This window comes from Elgaria multicarinata, chromosome 21, assembly GCF_023053635.1.
Source record: "Elgaria multicarinata webbii isolate HBS135686 ecotype San Diego chromosome 21, rElgMul1.1.pri, whole genome shotgun sequence".
NCBI classification, from domain to species: Eukaryota; Metazoa; Chordata; class Lepidosauria; order Squamata; family Anguidae; genus Elgaria; species Elgaria multicarinata.
This window is the reverse complement of record NC_086191.1, coordinates 8,724,899-8,745,976: the sequence shown is the minus strand read 5'-3', so window position 1 is coordinate 8,745,976 and position 21,078 is coordinate 8,724,899. Positions and strand designations below refer to the sequence as shown.

General features: G+C 49.3%; 2 protein-coding genes across 2 annotated transcripts in view; both read right to left on the bottom strand.

The window, feature by feature from the left end:
- Positions 1-21,078, bottom strand: part of LOC134412125 (protein S100-A13-like) — a 344,998-nt gene that overhangs the window by 256,952 nt on the left and 66,968 nt on the right. The window lies entirely within an intron of this gene.
- Positions 9,269-19,970, bottom strand: LOC134412349 (protein S100-A16-like). Its single transcript, XM_063146253.1, has 3 exons — positions 19,958-19,970; positions 11,700-11,878; positions 9,269-9,908 (listed from the first exon to the last, which is right to left on the bottom strand). Exons 1-3 carry the CDS (start codon positions 19,968-19,970, stop codon positions 9,777-9,779), a joined length of 324 nt encoding a protein of 107 aa, XP_063002323.1. The 3' UTR covers positions 9,269-9,776.

Sequence of the window (21,078 nt, the reverse complement as noted above, 5' to 3'; positions counted from 1 at the left end):
GGCAGAAATTCAACAGGTGCAGGAGCTCGCTTGGAGGTGTGTGTGTGTGAGTGTGTGTGTGTGAGAGAGAGAGAAAGAGAGAAGAATTCATCTGCTGAATTCCTATCTTTTGGCAGGAAGCAAAAAGGGGGCAAGCCGTTGTTCTGAGCATAAATCATATGCTCAGGTTGAGATTTACGCCTGTCCAGCAAGACACACACCCACACCCCGCCTTCCTTGCAGTCTGCTTCATTTTGCCAGGGCGTGGTGCCTCGGGCTAAGGAGTAACTATACCACAAGGAGGTGACTCACAGCTTGAGTGCCTCCCTCGCTCGCAAGAACAATCAGGCAGTGGAGGCGGAAGGAACGGGCCCGGAGACACACAACACCATATGATCTCAGAGTGCCCATCCCAGCTGCCTCAGGCCTGGAGGCCTGCTAGAAAGAAAGGCAGGCAGGCAGGCCCAGCTAGGAATAGGTGGGAAAGAAGAAGCAAAGGAGGGGGGGGGGGCGGAAATCCTGTTTGGATCCAGAAATCCCAGACTGATTTCTTGCCCAGCCAAACCGAAAACAGAACAAGCCTCATTCGGAAAGGTCCTATTGGTAGCTGGAGAGGGCGGGGAGAGGGAGTTTTTCTAGTCATTTCCCAGCTCTCGCTAGACAAAAAAGGACAGATTATTTTCCAGACAGTGCTGTCTTAGTTTGGGCGGTGAGTTTTCCCAGCCGGTATCTTTTTCGGGGAGGGTTAGCGTGCCTCCTCTTTAAAGGTAGACTGTGTTTGAACCTGGAAGTTCAATTCCTAGCTGCCGCAAGGCCATTGATATAAGTAGGCACCAATATTATTCTATTATACCATTATTATTTTTATTATTATTATTATTATTATTATTATTATTATTATTATTATATCAATATTATATTATTGATATAAGATCACACCAATGGCCCATCTGGTCCACAGTCCTGTCTCCCATGGTGGCCCAAGCAGGTGGCCCTGTGGACCTTCAAAGTGTGTCAAGGAAGTGATAGTTTTCTGTCGAGTGTATGAGAATGTCTCATTTCACAGTAGTGGCTGAGAATAATCAATAGGCCTTTTCTCCTTGCATTTGCCTCTTTTAAAGCCACCTGGGTCAGTGGTAGCCACTGCATCTAGTAGCAGGGAGTTCCATAAGTGAACGACAATCAGCAGGGGAATGAATGAATGAGTCAAACCTCGTCCAGTCAAGAATCGAATTCTCTTTTGAAGAAGCTTCTGATGTACAGAAATCCAACACCCTTAATGTACAGATTTACTTATTTTTTGCTTGGCCTACATCCTGCTGCCAATTAAGTTCATCGTTGACCCTGACTTGTAGTCTCCGGAGGGAGGGAAGGAGAGAGACAGGCTTCACCTGTTGCTCTTCCGCCTAGTCGTGCACAGCGCGTCCCTTGGTTGTGCTTGGGAGCGGATTCCCAAGTTCGAAACGAGGCACACACCCACGCAAACGCATGGCGAACAGTGACGTTTTTGCAGGTCAAATTAACTTCGGGCCAGGAGAAAGAACGTGCCCTCCGTCCGTTTGACTTCTGGCCACCAGAATCTGCATTTTTATTTCTACGCGTTTGTCCTCTGTGTGTGCTTTTCCCGCCGCCCCCACCCGATCATGTGCCTCTAGCTTGCATGCCCAAACTTCAGTCCGTGAAGCGACACGCGCACAATGCACAACTATCCATTCATTTAGCTATGCGCCCTTGCGCACACGTGCCTCTTTGTGCTGCCTCCCCCTGTGCTTTACTCTCGAAATCTCTCTGCCTTTCCCGTTTGCTTAGCATATTTGAATTCCGGCCTCCCTTGTTCACTGACCGGTCGCCTGTGAAGAAGAACTGAATCTATCTCTCAATTCTAGGTGCCCGGGGAGAAACAATGAAATTTCTCCTAGCCCAGAAACTCCATTTGGCTATAATGATAAATATCTGTTCCTTTCCTCCCTTCCTGTTTTCCCACCCTCAAACTGTCAACCAGTGCCCCCCCATAAGAAACCTTTCCCCTGAATAATTTTTCATACTTCTGCAAAACATGGGGTCCCCCCTCCCCGCATGTGTGTGGGTGATACCGTTTTGGCTACGTGCACATCGGAACTAGAAGGGGGATAATGGTTCGTTAGTGTGAGTTCACTAAAAGTCAGTGTGGGGGTTCCAATCCCATCCAAGTTAAATCTCGGATGCATTCAACCAGGCTGTCGTTAGGGGGGCAGGCAATTCAAGGGACTTCCTAGGGCAGGGCCCCCCAATGCGACACCCACAAGGACCCCCAACGGCTCTCCCCTCCGTGCCCCCTTCCAAATAAATAAATAAATGCTAGAACAGTCTCTTTCTAGCCTTGCCCGTTTTCTTCCTCTAAGCCTGGCTTTTTTTCTCTCCCAGGGACTAGCCTCATTATCGGCTCTGTGCACCTCCAGTATCAGAGGCAGTAGGCCTATGTATGCCAGTTGCTGGCGAATATGTGGTAGGAGGGTGTCGTTGCATTCCTGCCTTGCTTGTCGGTTTCTCTTGGGCAGCTGGTTGGCCAATGAATGCTGAACAGAATGCTGGACTAGATGGACCCGTGGTCTGATTTGGCAGGGCTTTTATTACGTCCTTAAATTCTCTCCCCTATCTCTTTTAGCTCACAACCCCCCAGAGAGCTTCGGCTATGGGGCGGTATAAAAATGTAATCAATCAATTAATCAATAAATTTGACCAACCAGTCCCCTGAAGGTGGCCGTTATGTGACTAACCTCAAGATGGATGAGAATTCCATTTGTGGGGTGAAAACCCGATGGATTTTTCCAGCCAGGCCCTCCAGATTTTGTTCTGTCCCCACCGCCCCCATCCGCCCCTGTTTTCCATTTGTTTTTGGAATAGCTGCACTTTGCACATCCTCCAACAGGTTCCGCCATTTGTGCAAATTGTAATTTGTGCATTTTAAAAAAAATCATCGGGAAATGTGCGCAAATGTGCATTGCGATTGAAAAGAGAACCCTTTTTTTATTGGCGAACTTGTGCAAGTGCACACAATCGTAGGTCCGCCTGCCCGCTGTGCAGCCCCACAGAGGTTATTTCCCCCCCCCCTTGTCAATGTCTTTGTCAGTTTCATCCTCTCCACACAATGCTCCCTTTAGGACTCAGCCCAGCCCTATTCCATACTTGTCAAACAACGTGTCAATTTCGTTCGCTTGGGAAGTGCAAGTGGGAACCGGGAAAAGGGGTGTGTGTTCTAGATCTGGGTTAAAAGCACTCGTTTGAGACTCAGGCAAGTGTGCAAGGGATGTGGGGTACCCCAAATGTCTGACACTTGACACCCTGAGGATCAGGTTGCTAAGTGGGCAATTTGGTCCTAGAAACTGACCCCCACACCCTTTGAAGGTAGCCTGGGGTCCACCCTGCAAGGTAGGCGCTGGACCAATCCCCTGGTAACCCATATCCTCACCTCCCTAACCCTGTACCAAGACAGTATTAGCCAGCCCTTTGGAGAACAACTACACACACCACAGACTAAGGACTGAATCAATTTTATTACACACACTAATTCTAACACATAAAGGCCCCAGTCAACAGCACAAGCAAGGGAATGTAAAGGGAACAGAGAAGGGGTGGGGGTGAAGGAAGAAGATTGAGGTTGGTTTAGCAGCAATCGACCCCTTAAAACGTTGGCCCACCATAAATCACGCCACAAAGGTGACTAGTCCTCCCTGGAGAGTCCAGACACTTAAAACACACACAAAAAAAACTATCTAAAACTGAGCCGTAACCCATCTCGCCAGGGATCTCCTGTTCCACACGCGTGTAGTTCCAGGGAAGAATGTTTTAAAGATGTTTTAATCATGTATACTACGTTTTTAATCAGTTTTTATGTGTTTTATATTCACTGTTGTTCCCTGCCTTGATCCAAGTGGAGAGGCGGCTAAGAAATAAATTATTATTATTATTATTATTATTATTATTATTATTATTATTATTATTATTATTATAGTTGGTTGGCCCCTGGTTGCCCACTCCTTTATTCCTCTTTGGGCCTGGCAGTACCATGAGCCATTCCAACCAATCCCAAGCCCCACTCAGGCCTTCGGCTCCCCCCTTCCTTGCGAAGGGGACCCTCCCCACCGGGTCATTTTTTCCCACAGCTGAAGCGAGTCAGCACCCAGTTAGCACGACCTTGAACCAGGCTGATAACTTCCCAGGTGTTGTTATGGGGTGAGGGGATGGGGAGAGACATTGTTCAGCTCAACCAGATGTTTTCTCAGAGATGGACCTTGAGAGCTGTTCTCATAGACTCCCCCCTCCCTCTCCGTTAGGGAGCCTGAACAAGTCTGAGCAAGACTGTGGCCATCTTGGCTGGCCTTTACACACCCCACCCCAAAGCGGTCCACCACCCACCACCCTCACCCCGCTTAGTGGACTGGAAATGCTGCAGAAATCCTTTGGGCTTCAACGGAACGGATTTCCCACTGTCGTCCCTCCCTAGACTAATCCCACCCTCCATTTTGTGGTGGTGCCCACAGCACTTTTGCAAATTCCCAAATATGCCCAGGGGTTCAACAAAGTTGGGGATCCCTGATCTAGGGTATTGGGTTTCGGGGGGGTGGCAGCACCCGGCTCAGTTCTCTCCAGCCAACTGTCCGTCCTCGAACTGAAACAAGCAGCATTAATGGTTCCTCATCCCTAAAAAACACTATTTATGGAATGCCGTTTCATGCAAAGGCAGCGCCCTGTTTAGTTCGATCTGTGTTGGTGCATTTTTTTCCGTCTTAATATTTAAGCAGTTCCCAGGCGCTTCGAGGAAGCAAGTTTGTGGTTTGTGTGCTGCTGTTTTTAAAAAGATCTGCTTATAAATCGCAAGAATAAACACAGATTTACTGATCTGTACATGGAAATGGATCAGGTCTGAGCCAGATTTAGGTGGATGCGATTCGGCTGGCCGAAGCGGACCTCCCCCACCCCGTCCGCTCCCTTGAAAATGTTACAGGGAGGATCATGGGCCTTGCTGAACGGGGTGAGCTGTGGGGCAGAGAGAGGGGGGATCCCCTAAATCTGGGGATCCCCCAAAATCCAGAGGAAACACCTTCCTGGGTCGGACCCATTGTTCGATGGGAACGAGGTTAAATCCTGCGTGCCATAAAAGACACATCTAAGCAGGAAACGGGTCGCAAATGGAATAGAAATAAAAACCTTCTAGTGTTCCGAAATTGAAGAAATGGGGAGGGTGGAGCCATTTGGCATTGGGCTTGACCAGCTTGGCTTGGTCCCATTTTCATGGTGGGGGGAGACCAGATATATGAGTAGAGTAAGAGGGGCAGTTAATATATTCAGTTCCCAACCTTTCCATGGGCGTTCATGGAAGCCTTTTCCCCCTAAGTTTCATTGACGTCTGGAGGGGGGGGATTTGCAGGGGGGCGCACCATGCAGGCAGGGGAGGGTTAACCCTGGATCTCCCTGGAAATCCACTCTCCCCCCCCATAGCAATTAAGTGGAGGGGAAGAAAAATCCTATTGGATCCAACGTAATGGATTTGTCTAAGCTGAACTGCAGTGCAGGCGATGATTTGGCAGAGGAGGGCGTTGGAGAACACGGGAAGGGGAGATTTAACCCTTCCCTCACCCCGTAGCTGCAAACCCACCCCCCTTGAAAAATTGTATTTAATTTGAGAGGGGAGAAAAGCTTCCTTCAGCGCTAAAGGACACTTAGGGCTTTGAGGAGTAGATCCGGGCGCCTGAGAAAGAATCAGGTCTGGAGCCCCGCAGCAACACCCTACACAGGAGGGAATTTCAGCTTTCCCTGTGCGGTCCAGGCTCGCTTGATTTCCCCCCCCCCCTTCCTCCCTGACTTGGTGGAGAGCAATGCAGGCCAGTGGCTCAGCTCAGCCCGGCAGGCCTACCCAGATGAATTTTAAACCTAAGACTTTGAAGAGGCGGTGATAGTTATTTTAATATTGTATTGTATTGGTTTTATAGGCTCTTTTAACTAATTTTATGTATTATATTGTGTTTGGGGTTGTTATTATTATTTATTCCCTGCCTCTCCCTCTGGATCGAGGCGGGTAATTAATAATAATAATAATAATAATAATAATAATAATAATAAGTGTAGGATGCCTGGTGGGTGACTCACCCTGTGGGCTCCTGGATGGAGGGCTCCTGGCACTCACCATCTAAAGATGTGGGGCTTATCCCTCTCTCCCCCATCCCATGGAGTTACAGCAATGAATACACACACTTCTCTTAAGATTGGACAACTGGGTTGGAAGAAATGAACATTTCCTGGCCGGCCGGACCCCGCCGGCTCTCATTTTAAGAGTTTTCCGAAGGCTGCGGAAGCCATTTCAGAATGGGTGTGATCACCCCCGTGTCCTGTTCTTGCCATCCGCTGCCTTGTGCTGCCACCTGGTGGTTGCCATCGTTCACTGCTGGAGTTGGGGGGGTTATGGGGGACCCGGGAGGCGCCAAGATGGCGGCAAATCTCTCTGCTCCCCCCTGGGGGTTAGAATGCAGAACTACATACATGGACACACACAAACAGAGAAAGAGCTCTTTCAGGAGCGCAGTTATTAACAAAAGTTAGACAGTCAATAACATGCACTTCCACCAATGTTGTTTATTTCATATAAACAAAGCCTTATGAGAAGAGACTGAAAAAACTGGGCACATTTAGCCTAGAGAAGAGAAGACTGAGGGGAGACATGAGAGCACTCTTCAAATACTTGAAAGGTTGTCACACGGAGGAGGGCCAGGATCTCTTCTCGATCCTCCCAGAGTGCAGGACACGGAATCATGGGCTCAAGTTACAGGAAGCCAGATTCCGGCTGGACATCAGGAAAAACGTCCTGACTGTTAGAGCAGTACGACAATGGAACCAGTGACCTTGGGAGGTTGTGGGCTCTCCCACACTAGAGGCCTTCAAGAGGCAGCTGGACAAGCATCTGTCAGGGATGCTTTAGGGTGGATTCCTGCATTGAGCAGGGGGTTGGACTAGATGGCCTTATAGGCCCCTTCCAGCTCTACTATTCTATGATATATATATATGCATGCTATGCTATGCTATGCTATGCTATGCTATGCTATGCTATGTTTGTTTATATCCCACCTTTTGCCCAGTGCTGGGCCTCAAGGCGGCATTACAAGATTTAAAGACCTACATTTAAGACCTATAAATACAAATATACAGAAATTAAAAATATAAATGCTGATCTATCCCAAAGCTGTCTTGATGTGCTGCAAAAGGATGTTTTTACAAGCTCACGGTCCAAAGGCTTCACGGTCAAACTGTGCTCATTAGGTTTATCTATGGATTTTCTCTATACACGAGATTATCCTGTGGCAAAATCTATTGTAGAACAACAGATTAAGGACATGGATCTTATATATATGCAACATTTCTTAAGTACAAATCTGCAATTCTGACCAAAACAGTAGTCCCGCTTGTTTGCAAGACATTTTAACTCGTCTGCATTTCAACGCTCTGATTTGCGATTGCTTCCACTAGAAGTTTTTCTCGTCGTTTTACGGAGGTTTGCGGAAAGAGTTAACCACTCCACGATTGCGCGCTCTCTCTCTCTCTCTCTCTCAAGCGTATTCTTATTCCAATTTCTGTGTGTCCTTTGTCTTCGCGGATCAAAGCCACCTCGCGGCAGACAAGCGTGCGAAATTTTAAAACAGCTGCGATTAAGCTAAGCTGCTTTTCATGTTTGGAGTTTAAATTTCTCCCGATCTTGCAATGCTAGACTCCCGGGGTCATTCCACAAGGCTGATTGGTGGGAGATTCAGGACAGATAAAAGGAAGGCCTTCTTCACACAGTGAAATTATGGAACTCGCTTCCACAAGATGTAGAGATGTCCACCAGTTTGGATGGCTCTAGACAAATTCCTGGAGGAGAAGTCTATCAATGGCTACTAGTCCTGATGGCTCTATGCTACCTCCAGGACCAGAGGCAATGTGCCTATGTACACCAGCTGCTGGGGAACATGGGCGGGAGGGCGCTCTCGCACTCATGTCCTGCTTGAAGGTTTCCCGTGGGCATCTGCTTGGTCACCGTGTGAGTAGAATGCAGTTTAGGTGACACCTTGGTCTGGTCTGGCTCTTCTGGTTATCCTAATTTGTTACCATTTTTCATTGGGCAAGTTCATCTGATGAGTTTCATGTTTGTATTTCATATCTATGAATTGCAACAGCTGGGTTTGATGCAAATAACTATCTTACAGCCTTACGCTGAGCTTCTTATCTTCAACTCCATCACTGCCCGTTTTAATTTTTTTAAGCTTTCTCCATCTCACCGCAACTAATGTCTTCCTGCCCTTATGTCCTGTTCCCTCCCAGTCTATGACTTCTGTTCCTTTTGCCCCACTGTCCTCTGTGGCCCAAAGGCCTCCTGCTCTTTCAAACAGCATTCCCTTTCGAAAGAACACCCCCATGGCCAGGGATGGCTCAGAATTCTGTTCATTTTTTAAAAAAAATGTCCATAGGTTTCTTCATAAATGGGCAGAAAAAACGTGGTAGAAAACAAAACTGAGGGATTGGTCATCCAGGCCCAGAGTGCTTAGTTCTTAAAAGTCTGGGTTTGAATGCCTGTGTGTTCCGCCACATTAGTGGCACTCAATTAAGTGGAGTCTGGTGGCTCCGGTATCAGTGGGGCAGTGAATCCGCCCCGGGATTCACTCGGAACCAGTCAAACGTAGATGAACCTTTGTTCTGTTCCAGAAAAGCAGTTTTCATCTCCTTGCCTCAATGAGGCCTGGAAGCTTGTTTGAGAAGGGTTACAAAGAAGACAGAGGCATTCACAGGACTCTGATACCAGACTTTATATTTTGTTGTATTCACAGTTTCACAGTTGCTGTGCCCCATGACACCATGAAAATCCCCTACCCGTCGCCCTGTATATAGTGCAGGGGTGGCCAACTTCTGATGGTTTGGGGAGCATTTTCTCTCCATAGCTCCCCTCCCAGTGTTGCATCTCCTTCCTCACAGCACCTGAAGTGGTTAAGGAATGCCCCAAAGGCCAAAATTAGGCTATTTTCAGCCTAATTTGGACCCTTTTAGTGCTCTGTAAAAGCTACAGAACGATCAAAATCTGCATTGAGCAGGGAGTTGGACTCAATGGCCTTGTAGGCCCCTTCCAACTCTGCGTTTCTATGATTCTTTCTATGATTCAAAAGGGCTTTAAAAAAAGCTTCAAAATGGCCGCTCCGGACACCATTTTGTTTAAAGCCAATTTTTTTTGCATTTTTGAGAGGCCACGGTGGGCACAGTGAAGGGATGTGTTCCATATTGATGGGATGTGTCATGTGCAGCCTAGCCGGCAGGGGACAGAGATGTCAGAGAAATCCGTTTGAGGGATGGACTTTGTTGGGTTTTCCTAGGCCTGGCCCCCTGGATTTAATTTCAGTTCCTGCTGTGGTGCCCAACTCGATCTGAACTGAGTCGGGTCTGTTCATGGATTTTCTGGGAATTTTGTGTATTTGGAGGGGGGAGGTTCTGCGATTTGCAAATTTCTGAGTTGTTTGCACATATTCGGCTGGGTTCGTGCAAATTCTGATGGATTTCCCCAAACCCTGCTGGATTTGCACATATTCGGCTGGATTTGCGCAAGTTCGCAGGACTTGCACAAATCGCTCGGGAGTTTGCGCAAATTGCGGAAACTCCCCTCTCCCTGCCAAAATGTGCAAAAAAGTTCCCGGAATTTGGGGAGAGCCGTGAGGGCTACAGGGGGGACCTTCGGTGGTAGTGGCTGCCTTTTGCTGGTGGTTGTTTCTCCCGCAGGCTTCTGGTTCAGTGAACTTCACCCTCTCTTACTGCTGTGGGATCATGCCCTGGACGATATCGCTAACCAAGCTCCAGTACTCGTCGAAATTGATCTTTCTGTCCCGATCCTTGTCCAGATCACGGATCAGTTTGTTAGCAGCTTTCTTGTTCTCGGTTTCCTGGAGGTGGGAGGAGAGGTTAAGTCTGGTGTCCAAAGCAGGCTTGGACATCATTAAATCTAAGATCTCTCCCCATCTGCCCCACCACCTCAGCCCACCCCCAAAATGCCATACACAGGGCACTTACCTGTCAAAGCAAATAAGTCGTTTTTCACTGGAGAAAATATTTTTCTCCAGCGATAGCTCTGCAGGTTTTTAACAAAGCCTTTAACGGTGAAATTCACCAAGCTCACATATTGTTTGAACTGTTTTAACTATTTTTACTGCTTTTAAATTCTATACTGGTTATTATTATTATTATTATTATTATTATTATTATTATTGTTATTATTAATATTATTATTTATTGCATTTATATCCTGCCTTTTTTCCTCTTAAGGAACCCAAGGTGGCATACATAATCCTCCTCTGCTCCATGTTATCCTCACAACAACAACCCTGTGAGGTAGGTTGGGCTGAGAGGCTGTGACTGGCCCAAAGTCACCCAGTGGGTTTCCATAGCCGAGTGGGGACTAGAACCCGGATCTCCCGACTCCCAGTCCAACACTTTAGCCACTAGGCCACATTGGCTCGGTTTTAGCTTGATTAATGGTTCAATTTGTTTTTAGCTGTGTATATTGATTGTTTTATATTGTATAATTTTATCTGTGGGCTGCCCTGAGATCCTAGTGATATAGGGCGGGATACAAATGTTTTAAATAAATAAATAATAAATAAATAAAGGGGCAATAGCTGCCTCCAGACTATTTTACAATGTCGAATAGTCTATTTCACGTTGGTGCAATAGTCTATTGTGCGTCATAGCTATAGACTGGCTGATTCGTTATGGCTTATCTTTGCTCTAGGACTGGTTCAAAAAGCCAATGCTCCTTACAAAGCTCTTTCACGTGACTCAATTGTGGGTGCTTTCAATTTGTCATTCCCCCCGCCCCCGCCGGTGAAATAAATAAGGCTGTTTCGCAAAAATGGAAAGGTGCTTTATTCAAAAGCGGAGCCAAAGGTTTCAAAGGTGGTCCTTGATTATTTTGAGTGGGGGACTCTGGATATTGAGTGGGGAGGGGGCAGCAGTCGGTGCTTCTGAAGCTAGGAAACAAAGAGTTGGCAATTGCACCCCAGCTATTGCACACATCTGCCATCCACATAAGGAAGCTCCAAATAGATGCTTTGCATGCAAGCGGTCCCTAACTTGGATCCCTGTCGTCTCCAGATAGAGGTAGGAAAAGACTCCTTCCTCCCAGGACAGACCAGCGGTGGTGAGGTACTGGTCCTCAGATGTTGTTCGACTTCAACATCTGTCATCCTTGACTATTGCCCATGCGGACTTGAGACATGATAGCACTCTTCAAATACTTAAAAGGTTGTCGCACAGAGGAGCGCCAGGATCTCTTCTCGATCCTCCTAGAGTGCAGGACCCGGAATAACGGGCTCAAGTGACAGGAAGCCAGATTCCGGCTGGACATCAGGAAAAACGTCCTGACTGTTAGAGCAGTATGGCAATGGAACCAAAGACTTAGGTCGTGGGCTCTCCCACACTAGAGGCCTTCAAGAGGCAGCTGGACAGCCACCTTTCAGGGATGCTTTAAGGTGGATTCCTGCATTGATCAGGGTGTTGGGTTCGATGGCCTTATGGGCCCCTTCCAACTCTACTATTCTATGACTCTAAATGGTGGGAAAGGCTACAGGTTCCCCACCTCAGGTAGAGACAATCCTGACCTCAATGGTCCAATGTTTCGAGTCTGAATAAGGGAGCTTTCTATGTACCTCTGTCGTCCCAACCCCTGGTCTCCTCACCGTCAACATGTGGTTGAGTTCGTGGCTCAGCATGGTCCGGAAATGCTTTTGGCTGATCCCATTCTCTTTCCTGGAAAGTAAGGCCTTGCTGGCATAGTTTTCATAGTTCTTCACCAGCGTCTGGATGGCCCATTCCAGCTCCGAGGGGTCCCCAGCCTTCTTCTCACCCCCCTCGGCTCCTGTGTGTGTGGGGGAAACAGCATTTCATTGAGCATCAACATCAATATTACGATTTTCAGTTTTCAGTTATTGACAGGATCTTTCCCCTTCGGTATAACCATCGTAATTTGAACAAAGAGTTTCTTCAAAAGGAAGCTGAGTGGATTCATTGACTTAATTGTGTTCATCCTCTTGGACTTAACGCCAGCTTAGATCTCACAGCTTTCCTCCCATAGAGGTGATTTATTAGCCAATTAAGTCACATTATCTACAACTTATAAGAACAGGCTTTTGAAACCTCTCCAAGTAGTTGAGGGCATTATCTGGCGGTCTGAAATGTGAAAATGGTATGGTGGTAAGCCTTAATAGGTTTTTTGTACAGTTTTGTATAACCAATTTAGGTTTTGGGGTATTTTAGAATTATAACTAGGGGTGTGCACGGACCCCCCGCTCCGCTTCACTTGCAGATCCGCCATTTTTCGGACCGGGCCGCTCCGCCCTGCCCCCGCTCCGCCCACTTCCGCTCCGCTCCGAGCTCCGGATCCGGATCGGAGCTCCGTTTTTCCTCCCCATAGGGTTGCATTGAAAGCTAAAAAAGTATACAACTTTTTTTCAGTTCAAGTTAGAAACCTCACATTTGGCACCATGATACCTCATGGGCGTATACACACGCACGCCAAGTTTCAAGGCAATCCCATCATCCCCTGATTTTTGGCGAATTTTTGAAAATCGGGCACCCCATTCAGACCCCTTGGGATAGCTCCGTCAATTTGCATGTTAGAAACCTCAAACTCGGCACCAGGGCAGCTTATCCATGTGTCCACATGGACGCCCAGACTCAAGGCAGTCCCATCATCCCCTGTTTTTTGGCGTGGCTCTAACCTCTAACGCACCACCCATCACACCCCTTTCAATAGCTCCGTCAATTTGCATGTTAGAAACCTCAAACTCAGCACCATGATAGCTTATCCATGTGTCCGCATGGACGCCAAGTTTCAAGGCAATCCTATCATCCCCTGATTTTTGGGGAATTTATGAAAATCGGGCACCCCATTCACACCCCTTGGGATAGCTCCGTCAATTTGCATGTTAGAAACCTCAAACTTGGCACCAGGGCAGCTTATCCATGTGTCCACATGGACGCCCAGACTCAAGGCAGTCCCATCATCCCCTGATTTTTGGCGTGGCTTAACTCACCCCAAATTGTCTCATTCTACAACTACGTCAATTTGCATGTTAGAAACCTCAAAGTTGGCACCATGATAGCTTATCCATGTGTCCACATGGATGCCAAGTTTCAAGCCAATCCCATCATCCCCTGATTTTTGGGGAATTTTTGAAAATCGGGCACCCCATTCAGACCCCTTGGGATAGCTCCGTCAATTTGCATGTTAGAAACCTCAAACTTGGCACCAGGACAGCTTATCCATGTGTCCACAGGGACGCCCACACTCAAGGCAATCCCATCATCCCCTGATTTTTGGCGCGGCTTAAACTTTTTAACTCACCCCAAATTGTCTCATTCTACAACTACGTCAATTTGCATGTTAGAAACCTCAAAGTTGGCACCATGATAGCTTACCCATGTGTCCCCATGGACACCAAGTTTCAAGGCAATCCCATCATCCCATGATTTTGGGGGAATTTTTGAAAATTGGGCACTCCAGTATGTCAGGGATTTAAAGTTGCAATTGCAGACAGCTCAATGGGGCCAGTTCCAAGGAAATCCCAACATGCCACGAGATCTTCTTGCACATTTGAAAAAGGGATTATTGAACTTGATAAAGTCTAAGTGAGCGCAGGAAGGACTTCTCCCCTGAGTCAAAGCAAGACACATACACCATCGCTGCAAGGCGGGAAGGGGAGAAGGGAGGGAAAGCAGGCAGGCAGCATGCATTGTAGTGCCGCAAGGATGGCTTGAGCACTAACGCATAGCAAACCAACCCATAAGCGGGCGTAAAGTGAGGCAAAGATGGCTGGTTGTTTCTTTCTAAGCCAGCAGTTACGCCTTGAGGGGCACAGAGGAGGACGACTGGGAGCAAGCGTGCCGGAGGGTGCTGGGCACGAACCGCAAAGCTCATCTCCCAGGCACCAGGCGGGCAGAGAGGCGGGCAGAGCAGGCGAGGAGTCAGTCCTGGCAGATGCCCCACCACAGCAGCACCCCGGGGGAGGCGGGCAGACAGGCAGGCAGGCAGGCATGGGTTGGCGGGCCCAGAAAAGCTGGTACCTTGCACAAGTAAGCCATAGATCTGCGGGGGAGTCAGTCCCAGCAGATCCAGCTACCTCACAAGGACGGCTCCCAGGCAGGCGGGCAGGCGCCTCCACTGTAGTGGCTGTGCTCAACTCGGCGGGCGCACTACAAGACGAGTTGAAGTGAGAGCTCACTTCTCAGGAAACGTAGTGGCTGTGCTACGGGAGATCGGTCGACTGCTGGAGCTTAGCTTTTTCTCTGAGGGGAAGTCCATGAGTTTCAGTGACAGCTTGCTTCTCAAAGAGAGGGTTACAGCGGAAGAGGGGTGGGACGAGACCGGGGAGAGAAGCTGGACCAGCTTCTGCGACTAATCCTCACCCACATCCTGGAGGACCACAGCATCCACAGGAGTGGCTGTGGTGAAGTCAACGGCTGTCATGAGTCGAAGTGAGAGCTCACTTCTCAGGAAACTTCAACTGTCCGTACGCACTAAGTGGCTGTGCTACGGGAGATCGGTGGACTGCTGGAGTACCTCCCTCAATTGGGGAAGTCCATGAGTTGAAGTGAAAAGTTGCCTCTCAAAATCAGCAGACTGGTTGAGTAGTCCACTTGATCCCTGAGCTTTCCAAAGGGCGACCCGTGGACTGCTGGAGTTTAACCTCCCTCACCCTCAATTGGGGAAGTGAATGAGTTTCAGTGAAAGGTTGCTTCTCAAAATCAGCACACTGATCGAGTCACCCAGGTCCTGGAGGACCACAGCCTCTACGTAGTGGCTGTGCTGAAGTCAATGACTTCCATGAGTTCAAGTGAAAGGTTGCTTCTCAAAGGCGAGGACTCGCCTGTTTCATTTTCGCAGCGAGACTGGCAGCTGCAGTGACACTCACAACCACACACACAATGACAGCTTTTGCACAGAGGCTCATGAGTTCAAGTGACAGCTTGCTTCTCAAAACCATACTTCTGGATCAGGGAGTACGTCTTCCACTCCCAGCCAAGGGCACTCCAAAGGGCGACCCGTGGACTGCTGGAGAGAGGCAGCCTGGCTAGTGGTGGTGGTGCCAGGCATTGCCTTGCCCCCTGCTTGCACCTCACCTAAACACGTGCAGTCAATCATGGAGTCTTTTGGAACTGGGTGGAAAACTATCCGGATGAGTTGACTAAGCTGTACCGGACGCCACAGAAATGAAATGAACTCAAGTGCAGTGCTTTGCCCTCACAGTCAGTCACACACACGCACGGTGACAAACTCTGCCTAGTGCCTACAGAGACGAATGTAATGATTCAGAGTTGATGTTGTGAACTGTAACACAGCCACTGAATAATAATAATAATAATAATAATAAGAAGAAGAAGAAGAAGAAGAAGAAGAAGAAGAAAAATATAATAAAAATAATAATAAAAAGAAAAAACCAGCCTGCCTGAACTGTAGTGTGCCTGCCAACCAAAGGAGGGGTGGAATTAAAGGGAGGGGAGCCTGCCTGTCACTCCCACGAGGGCTTGAGGGTGGGGTATCCCAGCAGGGGCAGATTGCCCTTCAGAAAGACCAGCTGCTCCACCAAGTCCGGCTCCAAGCGAGAGCGGTGAGGGGTCACTATGTCGCCCGCCATAGAGAACACCCTCTCGCTTGGAACACTGGTGGGTGGGCAGCTGAGTCGATCCATGGCCACCCGCGCCAGGTCCGGCCAAATCTGAAAGCGGGATGACCAGTAGGCCAGGGGGTCCATGGAGCAGTCCTCCATGGGCTCTGACAGGTAACGCTGCACGGTGGTTGCAGCGTCATCCTGGCTGGTGGCTGGGGAGGGTCTCTGCCCAACCACGGCATGCAGAGCCTCTTCCCAATACCCCTCGCCTGTGCTGCTGCTGGGAGGGATGCAGGTGAGGCTGCTGCTGCTGCTGCTGCTGCGGGGAGGGGTGGCCTGCTCCTCTGCCTCACTCTGCCCCACCCTCTTGGCTCATGCCGCCCGCACTTCGCCCACCAGCGTTTCCACCCAGTGCTGCCTGCTATTTGGCCCACAAAGCCCATCCTTCACATGAGGGTCGCACATGGCTGCCAACATGTGGACCCTGTCGGTTTGGATGGGCTCCAGCCTCCGCGTCAGGCCGTCCCTCAGCCTAGTCACCGCTTCGCGGACCTCGGGCTCGAAGCGCCTGCCAGTGACAGGATCCCTGTACTCCAGAAAGTCGCCCATCTGTTTCTGGAGATGCCTGCATACAGGGATCACCTGGCTGAGGAGGGCAGAGCTTTTGCTCAGGGTCTCGGTGGCGTTCAGGAACGGCTTGAGGACCGCCACCAGCTGGGACATGGCGTCCCACTGCTGCTTGCCCATGTGGTGGACGCCTATGTCCCTGACCCTGAACAAGTCGTGGATGGCACGCTGTTGCTCCACCATCCGCTCCAGCATCAGGTAGGTGGAGTTCCAGCGTGTCACCACATCCTGCACTAGCCTGTGCTGCGGGAGATTCAACTCCTCCTGCTTCTCCCGCAGCAAGCGACTGCCCTTGACGCTGTGGTGGAAATGGCCTGCCACCTTTCTGCAGCTCTCCAGGAGGTTACGGATCCCGGACAGGGGACCGAGGTTGGGCTTGCTGCTGCCCATCCCAAGGCCATCCCTCACCACCAGGTTCAAGACGTGCGCGATGCAGCGGACGCCCTCGAATCCGCCGTCGCGCACCGCCTTCACCATGTTGGCTCCCCCGTCCGTGACCATGTAACCGCGGGTGACCTTCCGCCCAGCTAGCCACCCATCCACCATGCGGTTCATGGCCTCCGTAATCTCCGCTGCCGTGTGGGACTGGTCCATCACTTGCGTGTGGAGGAGGGCCCAGCAGTAGCCCTCCTTGCCAGTCCCTGTAGTGCTGGATCCTTCCTGCCCCACGGCTGCCCACCAGTGTGCCGTCAGGGACAGGTAAGCGTGCACTCCGCCCTCGCTGGACCAAATGTCCGAGGTGAAGTGCACCATCCATGCCTCTGCCTGGCACAGACGACCCAGCACTAACTCCCTGCAGGAACGGTACAGGGAAGGCACCACCCGCCTGCTCAGGGTGGTGCGACACGGCAGCTTATAGTATGGCACCACAAGCGCCATCAGCCTCTTGAAGCCTGCGTTGTCGACGAGGCTGAATGGCTGGTCGTCCAACGCCACCATCTCACCGATTGACGTGGTGATCTGGGAGGGCGTTGGAAAACGCCATCTTGTGGTTCCATACTTCCCCCACCCCATTTCCGGCAGGGTTGCCTGCCTAACCCTTGCGGGGATGGGAGATGGAGAGCTGAGAGTGGAAGTGCCAGCAGCAGTAGCAGCAGCAGCCTTCGGCTTTCCCCTGGAACCAGTCGCCTTGCCCGCCTCTTTCCCCAGCAAGACCGACTGGTGCTGCCTCTGAAGATGCATCTTCATGCTGCTGGTTCCATAATGCCCTGTTATGTTTAATATTCTTAAACATATTATTATATTCTTTTAGATATTCTTAGTAGTATATATATTAGTATATTCTCATACATATTATTAGTAGTATAATATTTTATTCTTCTTATACAGCATACACACCTTGTCCCATTTCCCTACATTTAAACATATTATATTCTTCTTATACATATTCTTAGTAGTACCTTATACATATTATTAGTAGTATTAATATTTTATTAGTCATCATTAAAAGAGGGAGCAGGCGTGCTGAAAGCAGCAAGGCTCAGGCTGGCACCAGTAAGCAGGCTGCCTCTCCTCCTGTGAAAATCAAACGGGCAACTCCTTGGCTGACTGCTCCAAAACAGAAGCAGGACAAGCAGCAGGCAGAGCCACTCTCTTCTGCAACTTGTGCCCGGCGTTCTCTTTTTGAGGGTGGGAATGGGAAAAGTGCCCCTTTACAAGAGGCAGGTGGCATTAGAGGAGGAGGAGTATCCCCAACACCTTCATTATCCTTTCAGCCCACGAGCCCGCTGATGGACCTAGACGAGGGGGAGGGGGAGGAGGAGGCGGTGGGCCTCCAGGATGTGGGGGCTGAGGAGGAGGAGGAGCAGCAGCAGGCCGAGGCTCTCTCCCCAGTCTCATCCCACACCCCTGTTTCTGTGGCAACACCAGAGAGCTCAGGCGGGCAATTGGTGGTGTCACCACGGAAACGAAAGACAAGCATCGTGTGGGACCACTTTGAGTTGGGAGCAGATCCCCGCTTTGCTGTCTGTCTACGCTCCTAATCGGAGCGGATCACACCCCTAATTATAACTACAAGTTTTACTATGTTCTTCCATAGAAAATGTTGGAGGGTTTCACCCTAAATGTACAGCCAGGGCTCCCTTTATGAACAAGTTGGTGAGGCCAATATATTCTGATTCTTTGTATTGTTTTTTGTATTGGATGTAGTATATGACAACTCAAGTGATTGGTTACCGATGTTGAGAGAGGTATTTTTGTATTATTTACAGCGTCCAACTGATGAAGATACTTCGAAACGGGATATGTACCGGACAATTGTTTTATTAGACGCCTTATTATGAATGTTTAATAGATGCTTTATTTATTAGACGCCTTTTTATGAATGTTCAATAGACGCCTTATGAATGTCATTTAGACACCTGACATTGTGCATGTGTGGAGTGATCGCCCCGTCTAGCTATGGCTTAAGGCATCATGGGAGACAAGTCTTGTTTCAAATTTTGCACCAAATCCTGTCTTCAGTTTGAATCCAATCCTGTCTCCTATTTTGGGGGTTTGGCGTAGCATCTACCCTACCCCTCACCCTGCCCCGGTGGCTGCTGGGAATGTAACCCGGCCTCTTTCCGGAGTGCTTCCTTCTGCACCCTGATGCGACCCACCCACTGTGCCTCCTATCGCTTTCGCACGAGGTCAGAACGCCCACTCGAAGTGAAGGCAATTTGAAGTATTGTCTCTTTCCCAGGCATCCAGCCTGGTCCAGTCAGGCAGCTGCTGGCAGAGCACCGTCTAACCTGTCGCGGGACGTTCCTCACCCAGAATGCACTTCCCTGCTGGCCAATCAGAGAAGGCGCAGGAGGAGATGTGGCGTCAAGCCAACGGCAAGGCGGCAATTAGCAGCCATCTCTGCTCTTGCCACACCACGCATGTGGGCAGGATTGGGCTGATTAAAGCTATGTGTCATAGACAGAAACCTCCCCTTCTTAGCTCATGTTTTCCTGATCCTTGTGAACAGGGAAAAACCTAGCCTGGGAAGATGAAGCCATCTGAGATGAAATGGCAGAGTCCTGAAGCCGGAGGAACGACCTCAGCCGGGAATGACAGTGTTGCCTAAACATGTCCTGAACAAGGAAAAGCCAGCAGAATTGCCTCCTGTTCAGGTTACTCTCTCAAATGTGTCCCCTCCTCCCATTATGCACTGCAGTCATGTTGAGTTCAGTCTTGCCTGGTCTGCTTGAAAAAGTTTGGAGATGTTAACCATCTCCTCTTTACATCTCGGAGACGGTGTTTCCGTAATATGGAAGCTCTTGCGAACTCTTTTATTTTAAATAAGGACTGATGGGCCATACACGTAGCCCGAAGTCCTAGTGACCATCGACACATCTTGTGGCAAGGAGTTACACAAGTCGTTTGTCGTCACTTGCTTTTTCTCCTTCGGCTTCACTGAGTGGGTCCCCAGGCCTTGGCGTTTCTCTGAGAGGAAGGAAGAGGGTCTTTCTCTTCCATCCGTGTTGAGCTTCGTTTAGGGCTGAGGGGGAAATTCAATTTAGGAAAAGCTCTCAGGGCCCACGTACCAGTGGTGAGTGGGTCTGGAGTCAGAAATGGGGGGGGGGGGGGAATACCACCGCCAACACACGCAAAAAAAACACAACACGCAGCAGAAAGGATGAAAGCCCTTTCCGTTAGTAACTAAACTTTAGGACAGTGGTGGGCAGAAGGTAGGTCTTGAGATATTTTGGACTTCAACTCCCAGAAGCCCTTGCCAGCATGGTTCATCGTTAGGATGTGGTCCCATCTGCATACACACACAGGATAGAGGGTCGAGAGTTGGTCCCAGTTTCTTCATAAATGGGATGGAAAGGACTTTAGATTTTAAAAATTCAGATGTGGGAGAATGCGCAACTCATGGATTTGGACACCCCTTTACATCGTATGACTCCCCCCCTCTAGAACCCCCTTTCAAAACCCACCACAAAACCTTAGATTTAACCCACCCCACCCCCAAGACCCCATCATCCACTGAAACAAAGCTTAAGCATGTGTGACTGCATTGGCTTCTGTCCGTCTCTTGTTAGCCCGCTCCGAATCGACGCATAGATTGTAAGCTCTCTGGGACGGAGAACTGCCTCTTTTGCTTATGTCTTTTTGTAACACACCGGATGCACTGGGCTAGTTCACACGTCGGAGCAAGCCACCGTGGGTTCATTGACTCATTGCACTCCGTCCGACATCTTTCAAATGCAAGCCGTGGGTCGTTTTAACCATACTAACAACCCACCCTGGCTGGGTTTGCGCAACATGACAAGCCATGGGGCATCCTTGCCGTAGCTTGCTTTTCAAAAATGTCAGCTGCTGCGAGACAACACGCCCACAGGTAAATAAACCCACAGTTAGTTGTCGTGATGTGTGAGCCAGGTCATTGAGGCCCTATTATTATTAATATTTTTATTAATATTATTCAGAAATTCAAGGTACTGCGGCCGGACTGGAGCAAATTCACCTGGAATAAATCTGTGAAACACCCCTACCCTCACAGCTTATAAATCAACGGAGAGAGTGCATTGAAGGGATGCCCTATCTACCCTTCATGATACTAGACCTCCGGATCTCTTGATAGAGGTGATCGCTAGCAGATTCTTAGAGGGCACCGGGAAAACATTTCTTCATGCGATGCATAGTTCATAGAATCATAGAGTTGGAAGGGGCCTCTAAGGCCATCGAGTCCAACCCCCTGCTCAGTGCAGGAATCCACCCTAAAGCTTCAATCCACCTTAAAGCAGTTAACTTGTGGAACTCTGTGCCACATGACATGGTGACACCTACAAGCTTGGATGGGTTTTGTAAAGAACTAGGAAAATATACAGAGGAGGGGAGACTACTAATA

What these genes read in the sequence shown, in the direction of transcription:
- LOC134412349 (XM_063146253.1), bottom strand. An exon ending in AACTCAACCACATGTTGACG is followed by an intron (nt 9,909 to 11,699) that starts GTGAGGAGACCA and finishes TCCCACCTCCAG; the next exon opens with GAAACCGAGAACAAGAAAGC.